The 22,330-nt window shown below is 38.5% G+C and overlaps 1 protein-coding gene across 7 annotated transcripts in view; it reads right to left on the bottom strand.

The window, feature by feature from the left end:
• Positions 1 to 18,446, bottom strand: part of LOC136831541 (transcriptional activator Myb-like) — a 74,835-nt gene extending 56,389 nt beyond the window's left edge. For 3 of the 7 annotated variants that reach the window (XM_067092117.1, XM_067092122.1, XM_067092124.1), the window contains exon 1: positions 18,188 to 18,368. In XM_067092117.1, the coding sequence (XP_066948218.1) occupies positions 18,188 to 18,210 (23 nt within the window). In that variant the 5' untranslated portion in view covers positions 18,211 to 18,368. Of the gene's footprint in view, positions 1 to 18,187 lie in introns of all 7 variants that reach the window. The other 4 variants (XM_067092116.1, XM_067092119.1, XM_067092123.1 and 1 more) reach the window with 3 other exon arrangements.
• Positions 18,447 to 22,330: the final 3,884 nt, after the last annotated feature.

Genomic DNA, 22,330 nt, shown 5'->3' with positions numbered 1-22,330 from the left:
AATTTTCCACAGATCATACTTTTTTCCCAAAAAGATCTGACATTTTTTTCCAAAAGAGCATACCCTCTTTTTTTTTCTCTAAAAGATCCTACCTTTTTCCCAAAAGACCATACTTTTTTTTTCTCCAAAATATCGTTTTCCAGATCATGCCTTTTTTCCACAAAAGATCATATTTTTTTCCAAAAGATCATATAATTTTTTCAAAAGATCATATCTTTTTCCCAAAAGCATACCGTTCTTTCTTTTTTTTTTTACCAAAAGAGCAGCAAGGATCCTAACTGTTGCTATGTAACCAAACCACTAAGCGAATACATATGTGACTGATATTGCCGAAAAGCTAGAGATTGAGAACTATTAAAACTAAAATGTCTGTTTGTTAAAAGCATTCAATACCACAAAAAGATGCCATGTAAACGCTTATGCTATGCATACTACTCAGTTTGCAAGTTTTATCTTGGCCCACAATTAAAACGTGGAACAGTTTCCCTAGCGCAGTTCTGGTATCTTCTGATCTCTAAATATCTAAGCGAGGAGAAAGTTCATTCCTGCTTTTTGCTGTCGTCTCCTGAATGTCAGGTATATCGGTTTTATTATTTATTTCCTCATATTTATCACCCTTTCTTATAACTTCTCTCTCTCTCTCTCTCTCTCCAGGCTGATACCCAATTGGAGTCCCCAAGGGTTTCTAATCTGCTGGTTCTTCTATACGGGCTTTCAGCTGAAGATTTAAAGAAAGAAAAGAATAATAAACATAAATTATCTAGGACTGAAATAATTCTTTTCTTGATGCTATTGTAACTACTCCATACAGGCTGCCCAAAGCCTCCCTGAGCAGCTGTAATCGCCGTCAGCAGATCCATTATACCCTTTAAGAAAACAATTAACCAAGTCCTTACTTCCGCAGGGGCATCGTCGGAAACGGGTGTTCTAGAGGCATAGGAAACAGCGACCGGGCATGGGTGAGTTCCGACAGCCAGCCACTCACTCACTCTCTCTCTCTCTCTTTTTATTTTATGGTCACCTATTCGACACCCACCTGGACTTCCCTTGAGCAGATAAGAACTTTTGCTATAAAACCGTCCCCTCACTCACACGGAACAGCAACAAGACTTGAGAGAGAGAGAGAGAGAGAGAGAGAGAGAGAGAGAGAGAGAGAGAGAGAGAGAGAGAGAGAGATTAATGATAGGTAACTTTGTTTCTGTCTACCGACAAGACAGCAGCAGCTGCACCTAAGGTGTGCAGCTTGACCATAGATTGCTGAGAGAGAGAGAGAGAGAGAGAGAGAGAGAGAGAGAGAGAGAGAGAGAGAGAGAGAGAGAGAGAGAGCTTAAATATGCTCATTGAGAGACTTCATATGCTCATTGAGAGAGAGAGAGAGAGAGAGAGAGATGAGAGAGAGAGAGAGAGAGAGAGAGACATTCTCACTGAAAGAGAGAATGCAATGCCCTGCTCACTTTGAGAGAGAGAGAGAGAGAGAGAGAGAAACTGTGCATTAATATGCTCACTGGGCTAATATTACCGCCCGACCCAACCACAACAATGGCCACTAACCCCATTTCATTCAACATCGAAGTTACAGGAATATCTCTCACCGCAAACAAAACCTCCCTTTTTAAACCCCTAATCAACCCCTTTAGTGTCTCCCTTTACCTGCAGTCAAAGGGGGAATTTCGAGAGTTCAAAGGGGTCTGACTGACTGACTGACTGTCTGGGTTCTCGCGAACAAAAAGATTTCGTTCCTCGATCGGACATTTAAAAATTTGTTGGTCGATGTGTGCTTTGACTCCTTTAAATGATTAAGAGGGTTTCAATGCTGATTCGCCCTGCCCAAGTAAAGTTTATGCACCATCCTGTGTGTGTGTGAGAGAGAGAGAGAGAGAGAGAGAGAGAGAGAGAGAGAGAGAGAGAGAGAGAACCATTCTATGAAATTGTATTTTGAAGACATCAAGATGATTTTAAAATGCAATTTCTTCTGTCCTGAGAGAGAGAGAGAGAGAGAGAGAGAGAGAGAGAGAGAGAGAGGAGGGATTTCCCAAGATTAGATTAAACAAAGGTAATTTAACGGAATTGTATTTCGTCGACGTCCAGATGCTTTGAAAATTCATTTTCTTCCGTCATCTATTAGCAGAAACACACACACACACACACACAGAGAGAGAGAGAGAGAGAGAGAGAGAGAGAGAGAGAGAGAGAGAGAGAGCGCTATCGCATGGCATTCTGGAATTTCAAGTGGAGCATGGCATACCCGAAAATTTATACGGAGGGCAGGAGAGGGAGAGAGAAACCCAGCAGAACAAGACACCCAGATATATCTATACATATACCTTCATGGGAGACTTCAAACTACAACAAACTACCCAGCCCCACAGAAGGTAATTGTCCCCCCCCCCCTCTCTCTCTCTCAGACATCTGGCGAAATTGGAACCTGCTTCCGGAAAAGAAGGGAACGGACTTCCTACATCATTTCGGCAGAGGGGCAAGGCGGATGACCCAACGTTGCGGTGAAATGAAAACGGGGCTTTATGATCTAGTTTAAAATGACTGCATAAAATGGAAACTAGACCCCATTTAATGGCCGTATTAAGTTTAGGACCTGTAGATTTGATGGTATTTTTACCAGTAATATACATGGTAAATGCATCATACCAAGTTTGTCATGAAATGGTTTATTGTCTATTTACATTTTAAATGAATATATGGAATCTACGGGCCAGCTTTTATCAGATACGAAAGTGATTATCATAATCACAATGCCCTCTTAACTTCTCGAATTCTTCTCATCTTTTGGATACAGCCGTCACTCCAAAGCCTTAGATCCAAATGAATATCTTAGAGAGAGAGAGAGAGAGAGAGAGAGAGAGAGAGAGAGAGAGAGAGAGAGAGAGAGAGAGAGAGAGAGAGAGAGAGAGAGAGGAATACGCTTGTCACTACAAAGCCCTAGATCCAAATGAATCTCTTTAATACATACATACATACAGAGACACACACACACACACACAGAGGAATGCGCTTGTCACTACAAAGCCTTAGATCCAAATGAATCTCTTTAATACACACACACACACACACACACACACACACACAGAGAGAGAGAGAGAGAGAGAGAGAGAGAGAGAGAGAGAGAGAGAGAGAGAGAGAGAGAGAAATTTAAATGGAAAAGGGTACACGCCATCTCCCACGTCTAGACCCCCGCATTCTACCTCCCCGTCACCATGACATTCCACGTGGTCCGAAACGCGAATCTAACACCGGCGGAAAAGAGGAAAAACCTGCATGTGCTGCCCGTCGACGACTTGCGAACGAACAAACACACGCACGCACGCACACGTCGTCAGCTGGCAGGTATATAATTCAGCTGTAATGCGAGCGAAAAAGGGGAAATTCGAACAGCTGGTTGGGGATATTTATATTCAACGCCAGGCGCCCCCACCCCCCGTCTTCTCCCTCCCACAACAGAAGCCCTCCAGATCCCCAGCAAGCAAAGGGGGGTATCCTTTATCCCTCCCACAGGCCAGGGACCCGTCATTCTTGGGGGCTATTACACTGGCATGGGGAACAGGGACAGGGGGTCCTTGCAGTACAGGTATGTAGGTAGGTAGGTAGGTAGGTACGAATTTTCCCAGTCAACAGCATCCAGAACCGCCACCTTTCGCTCTATCAGACACAAGGGCTTTTAAATGGAAAAACCAAAAAGAACAAGACATGTAATGCACGTTCCGTGCGATATATCCTTCAGTTTCTTCTTGACGGAAACGTGTATCTCAATACGGAGTGGCAAGCTTAATTATTTAAACTATATACAAAACGTGTATGAAACTGTATGCATTGAGAACCCATCAACTGAAAGTTGGGACGTCAAATTGCACGAAATCAGAATTAGCTATCTTGAGATATATTAGGCTTGCATCAAAAACCTCTATGAAACAAGCCATGGTCACTTGATAGAGAATACTAAATTTGTGGAGAGAAATACTCAAGCTATATTACAAAGGATGGTAACCATAAAACCAATGTTCCTATGCTCAGGGCTCTAGTTACAACTCCAAACCTTACTCCAGAAAATACCTTAAAAACCGCATAAACATAGAAAAGCGAAGCCAACCTATCGCCCTTACGTCAAACGACTTTCAAAGATTGCTGTATTATAAATATTTATGGGGATTGATATCAAAACTTACAAGAAACTTGAACGCAACATAACGAAGTAATCTCTGTCAGTTATAGATATATCTGAGGTACATAAAATTACGTATAATAGTACAGACGACAAAAGAGAGAGAGAGAGAGAGAGAGAGAGAGAGAGAGAGAGAGAGAGAGAGAGAGAGAATTACCTCGTCCTCATCGAGGTCCTCCCAATTTTTACGGTAAATGAGCACCCACATCTGTTGTTTTTCTGTTTGCTCTCTCACGAATAGGTATTTCAGCCTCACTGCTTTGGTCGACAAAGGCCTTCTGGATTATTAAATGAAAAATCCATATTGTCCTGCCCAGTCCAGTACGGGTATCGGACGCTGATGCTAATAATTCAGTTTGTGAGGTCAATGCGGTATTAACTGCTGAGAGAGAGAGAGAGAGAGAGAGAGAGAGAGAGAGAGAGAGAGAGAGAGAGAGAGAGAGAGAGAGAGAGAGAAATATGTGGGCAAAGGCCAACTCATCCTAGCGCTGACCTACTTTTTTTGGAATTCCATCAACCATCCCAATACCCATTTTCACACTTTCTCCTGTCACTTTCACCACTTCGAAAGGTCCGTCTTGACATTTAAGGTTAACAAGAATTCAATACGTTACTAAGCTACCTCATACGGATATAATGGAGACGTGTCATTTTATATAACCAGCACCAAATCACCTTGAATCCAATGTGTCTTTAATTTGAAATCTATAGTGTTTCTACAGAATACCAACAGTACAAAATATTCTACTTTATTCTATTTAAGGGAAAGAGGAATTCAATACGTTACTAAGCTACCTCAAATGGGTGTTGCGCAGAAGTGTCATTTCATACAACCAGCTCCAAATCACCTTTAATCAAGTGTATTTAATTTCAAGTCTAGGGCGTGCTATAGAATACAGTACTAACAGTACAAAAATATTCTGCTTTATTATGTCTAACCCCATAGGAAACGAAATTATTTTTCATCAAATCACCTTGAATCTCGTGTCTTTAATTTAAAACTTATGGAGTGCTTTAGAATACCAACAGTACAAAATTATTCTGCTTTATTCCATGCATTCCTAGAAAGCTGCATTAATTTATTCCAAAATGCAATCCCTCTTTTTTCGTAGGGGCGTCATCACACAGGAGCCCAAATGTCCGTCAAACTGCCTTCGCCTTGCCCAGGGCAATGGACGAATTGGTAAGGGAGACAGGAAGCGAAGGTCAGGCCTTAAAAGACCTTGGAGAACCGTGTAATTAATCGAAAATATCCCATTGTAGTCCGTCATGTTCTCACACCGACACCTGACCATTTTTCCGGTTATTTAGAAAACTCCCTCACTAATGGATTCTCCTTTGTTCGAAAGAGAGGCAAACGGAATAAATTTCTACACAATTGATTTATATTACTCTGTGAGGTTCAATATAAATCATAAGACACTAGAATAAACTATAGGAAATACTATATACTTAGGCAGATTTACTATAAATCCACGTAAAAAAACAAAATATATCACGATGCACTAGTTATGGGACAGGAAAAATAATTTGAACGCTGCCAGGGCAATTCTAGACTACAAAAGCTTTGCGCGAGAAATATGCTGAAAGCACACTACATTTTAACAGCTGTCCACGTTTCAATCAAGAATACATACAGTGACAAAAGTACTTCGCCATGAACTTCCGAGAGGAAACTGTTTAAGTGAGCTAATGAAACAGCACAATATAAATGACGCCAGGGATGATTCAAGTTCATCAACACATTATTAAGTGACATGAACAAGGGTCAAAAGTTTAACATCAAATGACAACTGCTTCAGTGAGTTTACTGCTGTCATAACAGACACCAACCACAGGGAGACTCTCTCCAATAAGCTATCTACAAACCACAAGAATACTATCAGAGACACGTGCTTTTGACTATTTCCGTTCTGACACCTTTTCTTGGGCTCACCTCCACTTTGACAGGTCACTGTTATACCATACTTGTAGTTTAACTTTCAAAACACTAAGACAGACTCCCACCTCATAACAATGTTATCGGCAGTTACGTAAAGCAGCTATCTTATCGACAGCGCACCTGGTTTATGCTGTGACCGGATGTGATGGAGTTAAATGTCGAATATCGCACCGAAGGTATTGCATTACCAAACCTATCAGCTCCTCGTATGAAAGCCGAAGCCAATGACCCCAGGAAGCTGTTTGTATCTAGCGTCGATTTGTATTTCTTACGTGACTAAATATGGAATATGAATTGGAATGTGAGGTTCAGGCCTGATAGCAAGCGCTGGGACATATGAGGTCATTCAGCACTGAAAGGGAGACAGTAGAAAGGTTTAAGAGGTGGGACATGTGGAAAACCTGACAGTTGTACTGTGAAACAATTATCAGAAGGTGAACAGTAAGATGGAAGAGAGGGTATGAATGGAGGTACAGTAAGAGGAATGAAAGGGGTTGTAGCTAGGGGACGAAGGGACGCTGCAAAGAACCTTATTTAACGCCTACAGTACACTGACGGGACTAGCTCCCTAAGAGCCAAGACCATGAAAAACCGGATTTTGGGTGAAAAGGAGATATGATGTAAAATTGTACTTGAAAAATGCACAAATTTACAGTTACTAGCAAAGAAAAAATTTTTTTCCAGGTACGCTATGCGTTAAAAGCTCCGATAACAAAAGTCCAACCCAAAATAGCATACACACTATATTGAAATACTCGACAAAACAACACGATCAAGTCCAATTAATGTTAATCATACACACGCAACATGCTGTAAAACATGAAAAAACATACTTTCAGAAACCCGGTCAGGTCTTGAGATGACTACACCAGCTCCGTTATCACAAAAAACATAATTGGACTTGTCGTGAAACCCCCTAATCTATCTCGACCCAGATATATATCGAAATGGGATCACTTTAGTGACCATTCCACTCTATACGAGGACGATAATATAATGTATCAAATTTCCTTCGCTTGACCTGAAGGACAATGTAAATAAAGTCCCGACCCACTTCCATGATAGGACATTATCATTTTGGGTACGTTTGCTTGCCCAAGAGCCCCAGGAGAAAGTCTCAAGATAATCCTAAGATACTGAGATAATCCTATGATACTGAGGTCTAATCGATTAAATATCTTTACAGATGCTAGAGTGTAATAGCCTAAATATCTTGGAAGATATTTAATAGCTCGAAAACCTTCATGCGGACTCTGTAATGTCTCCGGAGTGTCCTTAGCTTCTCTGAAAGTCTGGCCAAACTTTAAGTCCAGTATCCACACTGTATGATGAAACCTCTGAATCTAAATATATTGTGTGTGTGAGAGAGAGAGAGAGAGAGAGAGAGAGAGAGAGAGAGAGAGAGAGAGAGAGAGAGAGAGAGAGAGAGAGAATTTTTTCCCAGGCTAGGTGGGACTAAACTTGCCTAGACCCTAAAGTATTCACTTATAATCTGATAGAAAATATTTTGACGGAGCAAAGGTCACTTCGTGCTGCATTCTCTTCCTCCATTCGGGCCAAGACACATCAGTTGACTAACTACCAGGTATATATAGTCACACACACGCACTCAAGACGCGCGAGATAACGTAAAACAAGATTTTTCAGTACTGCCGAAAACGTTTTCGAAAAATGTTACCAAGGCGAAAGCAAGACCCACACAAATGACTTATATAAAGCAAGACCCACACAAATGACTTAAAGCAAGACCCACACAAATGACTTAAAGCAAGACCCACACAAATGACTTACGGCCAGGACGTGAGCAGCCTAGGCTACATTGGCACCGAAAATATTAAAAATGAGGCCGCTGGCAACCCCTGCCCGGGTTCATATATCACCTCATCAATAACACCCGAACGAGCATGAAAACCTCACGCCTCCTTGTTGCTGGGTTGGAGCTGGATAATGTGAGGCACAGTCAGACTGAAATACCGTACCGCTTGAGAAAAACGAGTGAATGACATTTCTCGGTTTACTAGACAACTTGATAAATCTACTGGGAGTTTCATAGAGCTGTTTAGTACATTCTTTAGTACTTTTTTTTTGAGAAGTCTGTTACATTCAAACTAATAATACTCTTTCTGGCAACAAAGACAATTCTGTTACATCAAACTAATAATACTCTTTCAGGCAACAAAGACAAGTCTGTTACATCAAAGTAATAACACTCTTCAAGCAACAAAGACAAGTCTGTTACATCAAACTAATACTTTCATGGTAAAATGACATGTGAATGGAAAGCAATCAAATCATTACAATATTCCTATCACCATTCAGAATATTAACTTGAATCATTCGCCTACATTCTTTCCATGAAATTACATACTGTTCAGAATTTGAGGAATTCTCATGACGCCTCATAACCTGCCAGTCTCTCATTCTCTTCTTAACCCTAAAAATTTAGGCCTTACACCACAGCTCCAGAGATCCGGCAGTCACTTTCGTCAGGACTACATCAAACAACAGATAAAGCTAATGGGAAAATTATCACACGAATCCAGAGTTACCATAAATTCCAGAGAGAGAGAGAGAGAGAGAGAGAGAGAGAGAGAGAGAGAGAGAGAGAGAGAGAGAGAAAGTAGCTTGATCCTGTGTCAACCTTGGGAAGAGTCGGAAGTGACAATATTCTATCATTATCAAATAATTTTTTTTGACAAAGAAAACAATTGACAGCACTTGACACAGATACAAAATTAACAAATTCCAGAGAGAGAGAGAGAGAGAGAGAGAGAGAGAGAGAGAGAGAGAGTGGCAATCAGGGTTATCAGTTGAGCGGCCGATATCCTAGTAACATATAAAACCCATTCCCTGGTCACGGGGCTTGAATTCCATGGGCCGCTTATCGCATATCTCTGATTCACCAATATTTATAGGCACCTACCCCAGTCTCTCTCTATATATATATATATATATATATATATATATATATATATATATATATATATATATATATATATACTGTATATATATACACACTGTGTATTTATGTAAATTTATATATATATATAACCACATTATTTTCAAAACATCAGACATTACGAGAACAAATTCTTTTCTCGTCGAGAGAGAGAGAGAGAGAGAGAGAGAGAGAGAGAGAGAGAGAGAGAGAGAGAGAGAGAGAGAGAGAGAGAGAGAGAGACGCCCCACAACACCTACAATTCACCAACCCTCTTCCTACAAGCCCCCACTTCCCCCCCAACCCAAAGCCCCAGTGACAAAAGCCCTCGCAGAGGTAACCATAAATATAGCATTAGAAGAACACACGGGTCACCGAGGTCAGCGCACAACCCAGCCTCCCCTACACCAATACCCCGAGGGCAACGTTTAGGGCGAGAAGGGAGCGGGACCCTGGGTTTTAATGGAGGGGAAGAAGGTATGATGTTCAATTCAAGTCTGTATTTCCAGGTAGGATGTTCAATTCAAGTCTGTACTTCCAAGTAAGTTGTTCAATTCAAGTCTGTATTTCCAGGTAGGATGTTCAATTCAAGTGTGTATTTCCAGGTAGGATGTTCAATTCAAGTCTGTATTTCCAGGTAGGATGTTCAATTCAAGTCTGTATTTCCAGGTAATGTGTTCAATTCAAGTCTGTATTTCCAGGTAAGATGTTCAATTCAAGTCTGTATTTCCAGGTAAGATGTTCAATTCAAGTCTGTATTTCCAGGTAAGATGTTCAATTCAAGTCAAGTCTGTATTTCCAGGTAAGATGATCAAATCAAGTCTATATTTCCAGGTAAGATGTTCAATTCAAGTCTATTTCCAGGTAAGATGTTCAATTCAAGTCTGCATTTCCAGGTAAGATGTTCAAATCTGCATTTCCAGGTAGGATGTTTAATTCAAGTCTGTATTTCCACAGGTTTGGGGAAAATAAAAACTTCTTTGGGACTGTTTATAAACTGACGAAAATATAGCAATATAAGGCTTGCAAATTATGAAGTGTAATATAAATACAAATGTACGAAATAAAAATTGTTTAATAACAATACAATCCAGTCTCAAGTACTGAAAAACATACGGTGTGGCATACGGCAAAACTGTTAAACGATTAATCAAAATTATATTAGCTTTCAGTTACAACCTATAAGAAAATATTCGCCACCACAATGCGAATAAATTAAAAAGTTTTACATTCAATTTCAAAATATACACAAAAATTCAAACTAAATGTCAAAAAACACCTGCAAACTTCTAAGTAAGAACATACATCCGGGTCAAATTTTCCCGCCAAAAAGACCGTATATTCCTATTCTTATCCTGATATTCCCACACAAGGAGGCCCGTCAGAGAGCCTAACAACACCTCGCCCCCATGTGATCCATCACGGCTCAGGGGGATGTTACGCTCCGCCAGGGGCCCCGTGGGGACACTGAACCCCGGTAAGAGTTCCCGCCAAAGGCTGGTGAAACCTCGCTACAGCGAATCCCACTGTTTATCTGCAACTTTAAAGGATATAACCTGTTTTCAAAACACCTTCGCATACGGAATGCACCGGTATGGTTCGGATATTGCCGACCTAGATACAAATAACAACGACACAAACATTCTGAGCCCTTTCAATGTATATTTCAGCGAAAATATCACAAATGAATAATGTGAATTTTTTTAAGGTATAATTGTAGACCTAAACACCTGATCTCACCTCCCTCTCTCTCTCTCTCTTCTCTCCATTTAGGGGATGTTTCATGTCACCAAAAGGTTCACAAGTGTCGTACCTAAAACTTTAGTTTCCACGGGGTGGCAAAATTTAGGCTGTACTTCTTACTATAGTCAAGGGAGCAGCCAACTCTCCTTTATGGAAGCAAAGTGTGGACGTTCCAGGCAAATTTCTCCCTTGGCATCCACCTCAATATTGATCTCTGGAGCTCCCACGAACACAAAAATCTGACAAAAATAATTACAGGAAACCGGGCACACTGCATCGTGAGAACAACCACCTAACTATTAAGTATTGCAACACATTGGGATATTTTAACTTCCATAACGATAATGATATGCTGCATAAATTTTTACATATATTTTTAAAATGACTTGCTTGGGAGTGTCTTAAGGATGATTTCACCTCAATGGAAAGAGGAACACCTCGTCGAGGCCACCCTGTTTGGATGGTGTAAATGTTGATGGAGGAATGAGCAATCAGGTCTAGTTTTTTCTCCCTTTCCATCCTAGCCGCAACCCACATTAGTCGGCTAACAACAACGTACTTGATTCCTCGTCTAGTTCGAGATTCGAGTTCGTCGAGCTACCACTAAGCTATGAGAGAGAGAGAGAGAGAGAGAGAGAGAGAGAGAGAGAGAGAGAGAGAGAGAGAGAGAGAGAGTCTTTTCAACTGCAAGAAAAAATGACGGAGACGTCGAGAGGATATGGGTGGGGAGGTGTTGGGGGGGAGGGGGATAATGACGGGATGCTACAAACCCCCAAAAGATCAAAAAGGTTGATAAGCTGTCGCAAGGAGGCAAGTGGAATGGCCGAGATGAAATCAAATATAAGAGGGGAAGAGTTTTAAATGACTGCAAGGTCCATCATCCTTAAATACGATTTTTACAACGCAGCTTTTATTCTTCATTGATGTCTTGTCAAGCCTCTATCATACCAGACAAGTTCCATACATACTACTGTACAAACATACATAGAATAACCTTCGACAGTAATTTCATGCATTACCCACAAACACACCCTAGAGGAAAAACAAACATATTTTGCAATATATAAGTAGCACAGAGATTAATTCAACTAACAATGTATACATCACAAAAAAATTAGCAAAACTAGGTCACCCTTTAACAGTCATAAAAACAAACATAACTACGTAGTCAGTTAAATCATTCTAAAACTGCTTATAAAGGAACATCTTCCTTTTGCTGAAAAACACACGAGACTTACCAATAATTCTTGTCTGAAGTCATTCTTCGCCCACAAACGCAAGACAGAGACAGAGACCAAACCTTCACACAAAGAAGCCAAGTGTAACAATACTCTAAAAGTCCGCAGCGACCAGCAGAAAACAACAAAATTTAACACATTCCAAGTGCCATTCAGTATGAAATGATATCACAAGAAAGGTCTACCACATCAAAACGTCAAGACTAATTCGTCAATGCCTTGGTAGGTCACACCTCCAATGCTTGAAATGTCATGGAAGTTATAAAATTTCAATCTGATAACGCATTTAACACCAAACCTTGTTAAAACTGTAACTGGAAGCTCAATATCGGTCCTCTACATTTACATCATGCCAATAATTTGCTTACATTTTTGTCTATTTATTTTAATTTTTTTCTAATAACTGGTATCTTCTTTCCGTATTTCCAGTTACCTTCTGTTACCTCTTTCAAATGAACACCAAATTCTTTGGAAGCTTGAATCTCAAATCAATGGTCCCTGTGGGCTTGTTCCATATGTGTAGGGTTGATCTGAATAAATGATATTATTTTAAGGCTCACCTTCTGAATAAATAATTCTAGGATTCATCTTCTGAGTAAATGATAATCTTAGGTATGGTCAAACAAAATAAACATATATGCTTTAAAATATTCTGTGTAAAAACAACTCCAAAACCTTCACTGAAACAGAATTATGAAAATGTATGCTGTGTATAAAAAAATAAACAAGAAAATATTCCTTCACTGATAAAATATGATAAAACTGAAACAAAACCTTCCATACTGCCTAAACAGAATTATGATTCATCAATGTTATCGCGTAATACATGTTAACAAATTTTAACAAGCTGCTTCCAAAGACGCATAAAGCTTCTACGATGAAAGCGTCAAAAGTGCGGAGAAGTGTGAAACGATGTCGAGACAGGATCAGGGAAATTCGAGACAAAATCGCAAATGACCGATGGGCGCTTATCTCCGAGTTTGGGTTATCACGTTTGAGAGAAAGATATCAGGTTAAATCTGGTAGTTTATTGTCAAAGACAAATCTGAAACGGCATTTAGCATAAACTTGAAAAAAAAAAAAAAAAATCATTTTGAAGATTAGCTGGCTCTAGCTGTTATTTGTTAATAGTTTCCTTCAATAACTTATCCCATAGCACGCATGTTTTTAAAATGCACATGATTTCTCCTGGTCTAAGTTTTCACATTTCAGTGGCTTGGGTTACTTACTGAGTGCCTGAATAGCCTATATACAGTGGATACGCTACTCAAAAATACATAAAACAAATGGCTATACACAGCAGCAATCCCGAATTCAACGTGGCTAGAGGAACTTACTGAATGCCCGGATACATATTGGTGGATATGCTGCTGAAAAAATACATCAAAACAAAGGGCCAGACACAGCAACGCCAATCCCAGATTCACGGAAGGGAATCTCACCGGGCCATCACCTAAACGAACAGAACGAAAAAGGGCAAATTCAAACGTGACACGGATGAAAAAGCAACCATTCCCTAACCTCGAGGTTACCTAGGGGCCACCAACAGACGCTGAATAACGTTGGAATAACGCCTCAAGACCTAAGATTGAGGAGAGCTTCCTACCAAGTAATGACGCTGGCAATAATGTATGAGAATGAGGGGTTACACTACTTTCCATTCTCTCTCTCTCTCTCTCTTTCTCTATCAGAAACAAGTGATCTCAAAAATATTTCTTGTAATTCATGAGATTGAAACTCACGTGAATCTATAAATGAGCTCGAACGAAACTAAACCGGATGTGACATCATTCTTATTCACGATGCAATTTCCATATTCTCTGCTCTAGGGCCGGTAGGGTGAGAGAGGGCGGGGTTAACTACTGAAACATGAGAGAAACAAAGAAACCGGAAATAAAAAACAGGCGAATGCATAAAAGGAAAGACAATTCTAAAGAGGGCACAGGTTTTCTTGTCACTCTTACGCAAAGAGAATACTATTAGAGCGAACATGAAAACAAAGACTTAGAATTCAGACTAGCACAGTATAAACAAAAGGTTTATTATTATTATTCAAATGAACCCTGCTCATGTGAAACAAGCCCACCAAAGGGGCCACTGATTCGAAATTCAAACTTCCAATGAATACGGCATTCATTTGAAATAAACAGAAGGTAATAGGAAACACGGAAAGAGATCACAGTTATAAGAAAAAACATTAACAAATTAATAAATAAAGCTGTAAGTAAATTATTAAAATGCAGGGAGAACTGTATTATGAAAATGCAAGAACTGTATAATAATAATAATAATAATAATAATAATAATTTAATATAACTCATAATATAATAATAATGGAATATTCTTTATTTCACTCAGGGCCATACACACAATACAAACAGTCTAGATACATAAGGTAACACGATAAAAAATAATTATCGACAATATCCACACAAATCAAAACAAACAGGTGAGATAATCGAGACGAACCGATTCCTTTTACAGCAATCGCCCAGAGGAACCCAGCAAGCAAGGTATCTTGCCAATAACAACGTATCCTGGGGTGATCATTCGCGCGTGCCCGAAGACGCCTCCGGGCGACGGATGCGAAGAAAATCTTCGAGACAGAAACTTGTGGTAAACGACGAGATAAAAAGGGGCATTCGGAAACGGCATCCCCCATCCCCTTTCAACTATAAATACTCCCTGACCCTTCCGAGACAGGAAGCACTAAATCATAGGTGACCGGAGAAGAAATTTTAGCACTTTTTTTTTTTTTTGTTACCAACTGCACAGCTTCAGCTAGAATCTTAATAAGACTTAGAAGTACGATAAGCAATTTATTGTTAACTTACATCTAGAATCACCATAAGAAATTTATTATAAACAAGTTTTTGTATAGATTGAATATATTATGAATAAACGGGAAGATAAATGCTTTGACTTTCATCTTGAAAATACTTCTAGCTCCACTGTAAAATAAACTGTAAACTTTGAAAACTATCTGGGTTAAAGTCCTTGTTGTTCCAAGCTAACCCCTTAAGGTATCTCATCAATACATTAATTTTACTTGAATCAGTTCCACGGCAATCCAATACCTATAATAAAATAGTATAACTACCATAACATAAAAAAAAAAATCAGTAAGCAAAACCTGCCCAGAGGGATGCATATCATTTGTAACATCTGTTCACCAACTGAACATACAAATTTGTTTTGAATACCAACCAGGCAAGGCAAGAGGTCATTTAAAGATTTTAGTCGATTATACTTTTAAAAATGTCAAACTCAGCTACAAAAACCAATAATCCTGTTAGATCTATCGTTTGATGTTCCTGCTAGTGAATTAAAACAATGGCATAGAAGTGACAGAATGTACCATAAGCAGCCGTCACCTAAAGTATACATCATGGATAAGGCTAAATCCCAATGATGGAGAATATATACACTTGGTTCAACGAAGTGTAAAATAAGCAATACCATACTGCAGTCTTCAATATAAACCTACTACACCTTACAAGAAAACAAAAGCATACACTTTCTTCACAAAAGCTCCATACCCTAGGTCATTCCAAGCACAAATATCCCTAATTCTTGTCATGAATCCCCAATAATAAATTCCCAAAGTGCCCTCTAACTTTATAAGTACAAACATTTCTACTGAAATGTCCCTGATCCTGCTAGGTTTTAGTTATGAGGCAGAATATAACTAATAAACCAGTTATTAAAACAGAAAATTCTGTTTTAATAACCTAAATTTAACTTTAGTGAGAATTGTTAGCAGTACTGTACACAAAGCTTTGTGAATTAAGTTCCTGCTATGTAAGAATGGCCCCTAAAACCTTATGAGGTACACTTAAGCAAAAATCAGAAGCCAAAGAGAATTTTGAATACCCATTACAGGTACTCCCACATCACCAAACATCAAATCAACTAATACAGGAATTAATAAAAATTGTAGGTACTGTAACAATGGATAGAAAAATCTATGGCTACTGCACAAACCATTTTGTTGCATAAATGTCATTCATCATATATTAAGATCCTAAAAATATGACCAGTCAAATAAGTAAAATTGCAAAATAAAGTAACATAAAATGGCCAACAAAATTAAAGAAAAACAGAATCCAGAAAATTATGAACATTGGTGGCTGACTGTACAGTAATGGTGAAGATGGTAGAAAACGAGACAAACGGGGGTGACACTAAAGAATATTATAAGTCCAAAACTAAAACCTTTTCTTTCACAAATACAGGTACAATTATAAAAACATTTACAGCCAATATGTACTTAAAATGGTAAAGATTATTATTAGCTACAGCAAAAGGAACTGCATCAAAATGATGAAACAAAAAGCCAATGTCTAACAGTATTTCATCATGTTTAAATTGTGGCTTAATATAATGGTGTAATCTGTGACTGGATAAACAATGTTTAAATTGTGGCTTAACATAATGGTGTAATCCATAACTGGATAGACAATGTCTGAATTGTGGCTTAATATAATGGTGTAATCATCACTGGTTAGACAATGTTTAAATTGTGGCTAAATATATTGTTTTAATCTGTCACTGGATAGAAAAGTTACCAGTCTACAATGTTTAATACAGTACAAAAACTTTTTCAGAAAGTAGCAATTAGATTCAAAACTGAACTTTGCCTAAATAAGGCACTCTTGCAAAAGACAGAACTAGGCTATAGGTTACAAACTTTACCAACAAGTTGATTCTAGACAAAACATTATGATAGGTAATGACTTTTAAAGAGATATGGAAATGGCAAAAGTTACATTACTAAAAAATTCTGTGCTGCACAAGGCCAGTTTGCTCTCATGCCAAAGATGGTGTATAAATATAAAACAATACAGAATATCCTTTAAAATTTCTATAGCTTCAGCCTACATCCTAGCCTAACCTGACAAAAATATCAACTGACTACAGTAGCTACATACTGCATAGCTAGTCTTGAAATCCAAAGCTTAAACAAGACACTTTGCCAGGTCCAACCTGGAAGAGCCTAACCTAGGTTAACCCAAATCTAATTCCTGCCTAGCCTAGCAGAGGTTAGGTTAACCCACTGCAGCTATGTATCTGAAAACTAAATAACCTAACCCAATCTTTAAGCATTAACATCACAGCCATCACTGCACAACAAAAATGCCTAAGAGCTCTTGTAGATAAAGTAAACTAACTATCTAGCCTAAAGGCTACTTTGAAACAACATAGCCTGCCAAAATAAACCCAGACTGACCTATCATACTTCCTTAAAATATCTACAAAACCAAAACTAGCCTACCACATAAGCAATGGCAATGTGTCTAACTTAGGGAGAGGCCTGATTTAATAAACCCTCAACCAACGTAAAAAAAAAAAAAATTCTAAGTCCCCTGTCACTGCCTAATTCTGCTAAATTACTTGGACGAAAAATAAAAAGGTTTAGTCGAAGCTACCATCTAAGTTCAGAAGCGAGCAGCCTAACCTGCCGCGGGCTGAGCCTACCGGTAACTTCAAAGTAATCAAGAATGGGTTACGGTAAAGGTCAGCTTACACCTACGTTCAGAATTTCACCGAAAATTGGCCCCATACCATAAGTTATGTTGGGTAACGCTCTGAATTACTGCCTGTCCTTGCTAAATAATCATTTTTGATAATCATTGCCACAAACAAAATTAAAATACGAGTCCAAATAAACGACCATAGGTTCCCGAGACCCGTGAACATCGAACACCACAAAACCTTGGCCTCGCAAAATTACATATTAGCAGGAAGAGCATTGTCAACCTTCCAAATAACCTTGAGATATGTTCAAATTTAAGAATAATTGATTTCCAAGGCATTCCTGGGTGAATAAGAACAAAATAAACCGGATGAAATAACCTGAGATATTTCCCGACTCCCAAGGTATCACATCCCATGCGGACTCGACCCAAGAATATTTCGCAATATATACCTGTAATTTCCTTCAAACTCTTCCTGCTGCGTTTAAATTCACGTGACAAGACAAGGGAGAGTCGTCAATTCCGTACGGCATTATAGGTCTAAGGCGTCTCCTTTCAGAGTAGGTAAACGAAAATAGGGAAAAAAAAAGTGAGGCGAAGCAAGCCCATCCCTTCCTCTCCCAGCTGATACGCCTCGACAGACGTCAACATTCGCCTCCGCCTTCGGATACTTACCCGTGTACGCTGCTTTGCGACATTATTCCCGTCACGGAGGCCCCGCTTGCATATTAGGCGCAATTTATAGTCCACTTATCACTTTTCAGAGCAAAAATCCGTCATACAGTCACAAAGTCTCACGAAGAGCTCCGCACACTACCACTACCTCAGATTATCAACATGGCCGGCCGACCCGCTCGTATTTTGGCGCCCAAAAGCCACAGTGCTGCAGGCGCGTCGCTGATTGGCTGGGATCTCCGCCGCGTCGCACGTGATTGGTTCAGATTCTCCTGGGCCTCGCGGTGATTGGCTGACGTTCCTGCGCAGCAGCACCAAAATACCTACTGCGCAGGAAAAACATAAGTGAATAATATTGCACTTTATATATCATTTAAGCATATTTATCACTTATAAATTATACAGAAAGTATCATAAATAATTTTAAAACATTTAAATTTCCATTAACTTACAAAGTCATACGCTAATTACTTATTTTGACGTGAGTTCGTCCGCGTTACTGGAACTTCTTGCCAATAAAGATTTCTAAAAGCCTGTAAATAAGAGGTGGCATCAGGCGCGCGCAATTTAAAACCTGCGCTTTGTGCGAGAAATTGCCGGACTAATCTTTCTTCAAGCACAGTTCAATGAAAACCTGATATTTTTGAAACTGAATACACGGTATGATGAAAAAATTAATATTTTAAAATGCAGATCAATTAATAATTCTGAATTTTGTACTTTACTCTGCTAAAGCATTTGTTAAATCTGATAAATAAGTAATTACAACTGACGTCACCATTCCTTGTTCACTTTAAAACTTGTTAAAAAATCGTATAAGTATTTACACGCATTTCACACACACACACACACACACACACACACACACACACACACACGCACACACACACACACACACACACACACACAGATATATATATATATATATATATATATATATATATATATATATATATATATATATATATATATATATATATATATATATATATATATATATATATATATATTAACTTTATCACATACACAACTTTCTGTGCATTAGTAGAATTACTAAAAGGACCTCATTCAAACTAGATGGTATCTAAAACTTCAAAAAAGTTACAAGCTTAAAACAGTCCACATTATCAAGTATCCGTACAATGAGCAAACGCATTCAAGAGAGGGTGGAGGTCACACAGGAAGAGCTAGGAGATTATAGGATTAAAAGTACCCAGCACACAGATATAATTACAGCCGGACTATGCGTTTGCTCATTGTACGGATACATAATGTGGACTGTTTGTCCAAGAAAGCAACTTTTGAATAAAACTCCATTAGATACCATCCAGTTTGAATGAGGTCCTTTTAGTAATATATATATATATATATATATATATATATATATATATATATATATATATATATATATATATATATATATTAGGGTTCCCCTTATTAGGTGGCCCTAGGGAGAGAAAAAGACGATAATTTAAAACATTCACTACATAAATTCTGTACTGAGAATGGACAGCCAGCTGTGTAAAGAACTTCTCAATATTAGTCTACCACTACACATAAGTCATTCGGAGGGTCAGCACAGTACTTTTGCGGAAAACTAAATTCAAAGATATTATATGGGAATATATGAGAGAACGGAATTCAGAAAAAAAGTAATTTGAGTGAATGTATCTATCTTGGAAGTAAAAACGAAAAGGTCTGAAAGACTTTTTTTTCGGAAATTCATAATATCACTATCTGTTAAAAAGAAATTAGCAAGACAAGTGAGAAGGCTTACTGCTCAATCAAAAATAAGCTCGAGTTTATCTACTGTTAAACAGAAATCAGTCTAAATTCACCGATTCTCCTATATCTGTGGCTAATTCCTGGCCAACAGAAGGAGTATGTTAAGTTCTCAATGCTCGTTTATCTTTTAGCCAGTGTTTCATGACAAGAAACACAACAGAAAAAATGCAGCCTGTGGGCAAAATATATCTAATCAACAAAATATATCGAATGATCATAATTTACCAAATATAAAAAGTGTGCCCAAAGAACTATGTGTAAATGGGTAAAACTTTCCCAATTGACAAAATCTACTCAATGGAGAAGTACCCAACGCATTCAGTGATCAAAATTTAGCCTTCCCTGTTTACCCATTATACAAAATGTAACCCATGAACAACAATTACTCAGTGGACAAAATGTACCCCTATGCACATTAAGTACATTTTGTCTACTAAGTATATTTATTTTTTTTTACCACTGCTTACTTTGGGTATGTTTTCTTCGTTTGATATACTTCGTTCACTTCATACATCTTGTCCCCTGTTTCCCGACAGGGACCATTGGAAGTAAAAAGTGGAGACCTAGAACTTAACATACAGATTTATCTCTTTTAGACAAGAGTGATTCGTGGTGACAGGTTTCCGTTTCCTAATATTGGCAGTTACGACTTGGACCATCGACGGATGGTCTCTTGTTTGTCACTTTTTCATAAGTTGTATTCTAATAGAGATCTTTCGTGTTCATAATTGATCCCTGAGCCCCCTTTTCCTGCCAAGAGCAGCCAGATTCGCCGAACAGCAGCACCAACAAGCAGTAAACATGCCTCGCTGTCGAAGTTCTCAGTTCCAGAGGTCCTTTATTCCTCTCACCGTTGGACTGTGCTGAACAGCCTTCCAGATGATGTCGTGCGGCTGGAACTTCAGAAGTTCAAGTGAAGATGCAATGCATTGCTACCCTAATGCAATTCAACTTGCATTTTAATATTTTACTTATATGTTAATCTCTTTATTAATTTGTTAATTTATCTGATCTCCTCTTTCTGTATTTCCCATTACCTTCTGTTACCTCTTTCGAGTGAACACTTTCTTTGGAAGCTCGAATTTCAATTCAATGGCCCCTGTGGTGGGCTTGTTCCAAATGAATAGGGGTCATCTTCTGAATACTACTACTACTACTACTACTACTACTACTACTACTACTACTACTAACTACTACTACTACTAATAATAATAATAATAATAATAATAATAATAATAATAATAATAAGCTGTCGCTCCCAGTGACAAATATCATATCTCCTTCGACCAAGGTTTCGAAAGCGCAGCTGTTGCATAGAGATTACATCACCTGTCGTGTGACTCACTCAGTCATCACTCGCTCGCCCCCAAAGTCACCCAAAATAAGGATGGTGTGGAAACGAAGTTCACGTCCCGACAACCTTGAAGTCTCGAGCTGAGGTTTGCAGAGAAACCGATTGTTTGATTGGGTTGTTTATCTGTTTATTTATATGTGTCGTCAGTTAAATGAAATCAGTTTCATTCAATGTTATTTGTTATTAATTACATCTAATTTCCTGTCAACTATATTTTAAATATACATCACGATATATTGTTTTAATGTATTAATATTCATTTCTTACCTATATTCCATCTTAGTTGGTTGGAGGATGAATCCAGGGGTCCACACAAGGCATTTCAAACCTTTAGACACCTAATACACTTACGGAATACCCTAAGGCAAGTGCTCTTGCTGGCATAAGGCCAGATTATTTTGCACTGGACAAACTAACCGTCTTATTTTCCCTCGATCACATACCAAATTCTAGTCTGTGGAATCTTGAAAACGGGACTGGTTCCATAAGCATAGAATGGCATTATAAATGATGAGAGTAAATGATAATGTAAGAATAAAATAAACAATTGATATGCAGCTTTCGTCGGTGAAATTACCATCTGTTTGTCGGTGAAATTAACAGCTATTTGTCAGTAAAATTAACAGTAGTTTGTTGATGAATCAGCTATTCATCTGTGAAGTTAACAGCTGTTTGTCTGTGAAATTAACAGCTATTTGAGGGTGAAATTAGCAGTAGTTTGTCGGTGAAATTATCAGCTATTTGTCTGTGAAGTTAACAGCTGTTTGTGAAATTAACAGTAGTTTGTTGGTGAAATTAACAGCTGATAGTGGGCGACACTGATAGCAGTTTGTCGGTGAAATTAACAGCTGTTTGTCGGTGGAATTAACAGCTTCTGGTGGATGAAATTAACAGCTATTTGTCGGTGACATTAATAGCTGTTTGTGAAATTAACAGTAGTTTGTTGGTGAAATTAACAGCTGTTAGTGGATGAAATTAACAGCTGTTTGTTGGTGAAATTAATA

The sequence above is a fragment of the Macrobrachium rosenbergii genome, chromosome 48 (genome assembly GCF_040412425.1).
Source record: "Macrobrachium rosenbergii isolate ZJJX-2024 chromosome 48, ASM4041242v1, whole genome shotgun sequence".
Taxonomy (NCBI): domain Eukaryota; kingdom Metazoa; phylum Arthropoda; class Malacostraca; order Decapoda; family Palaemonidae; genus Macrobrachium; species Macrobrachium rosenbergii.
Note: the sequence above shows the minus strand (reverse complement) of the source record. Positions and strands in the feature narration are given on the sequence as shown.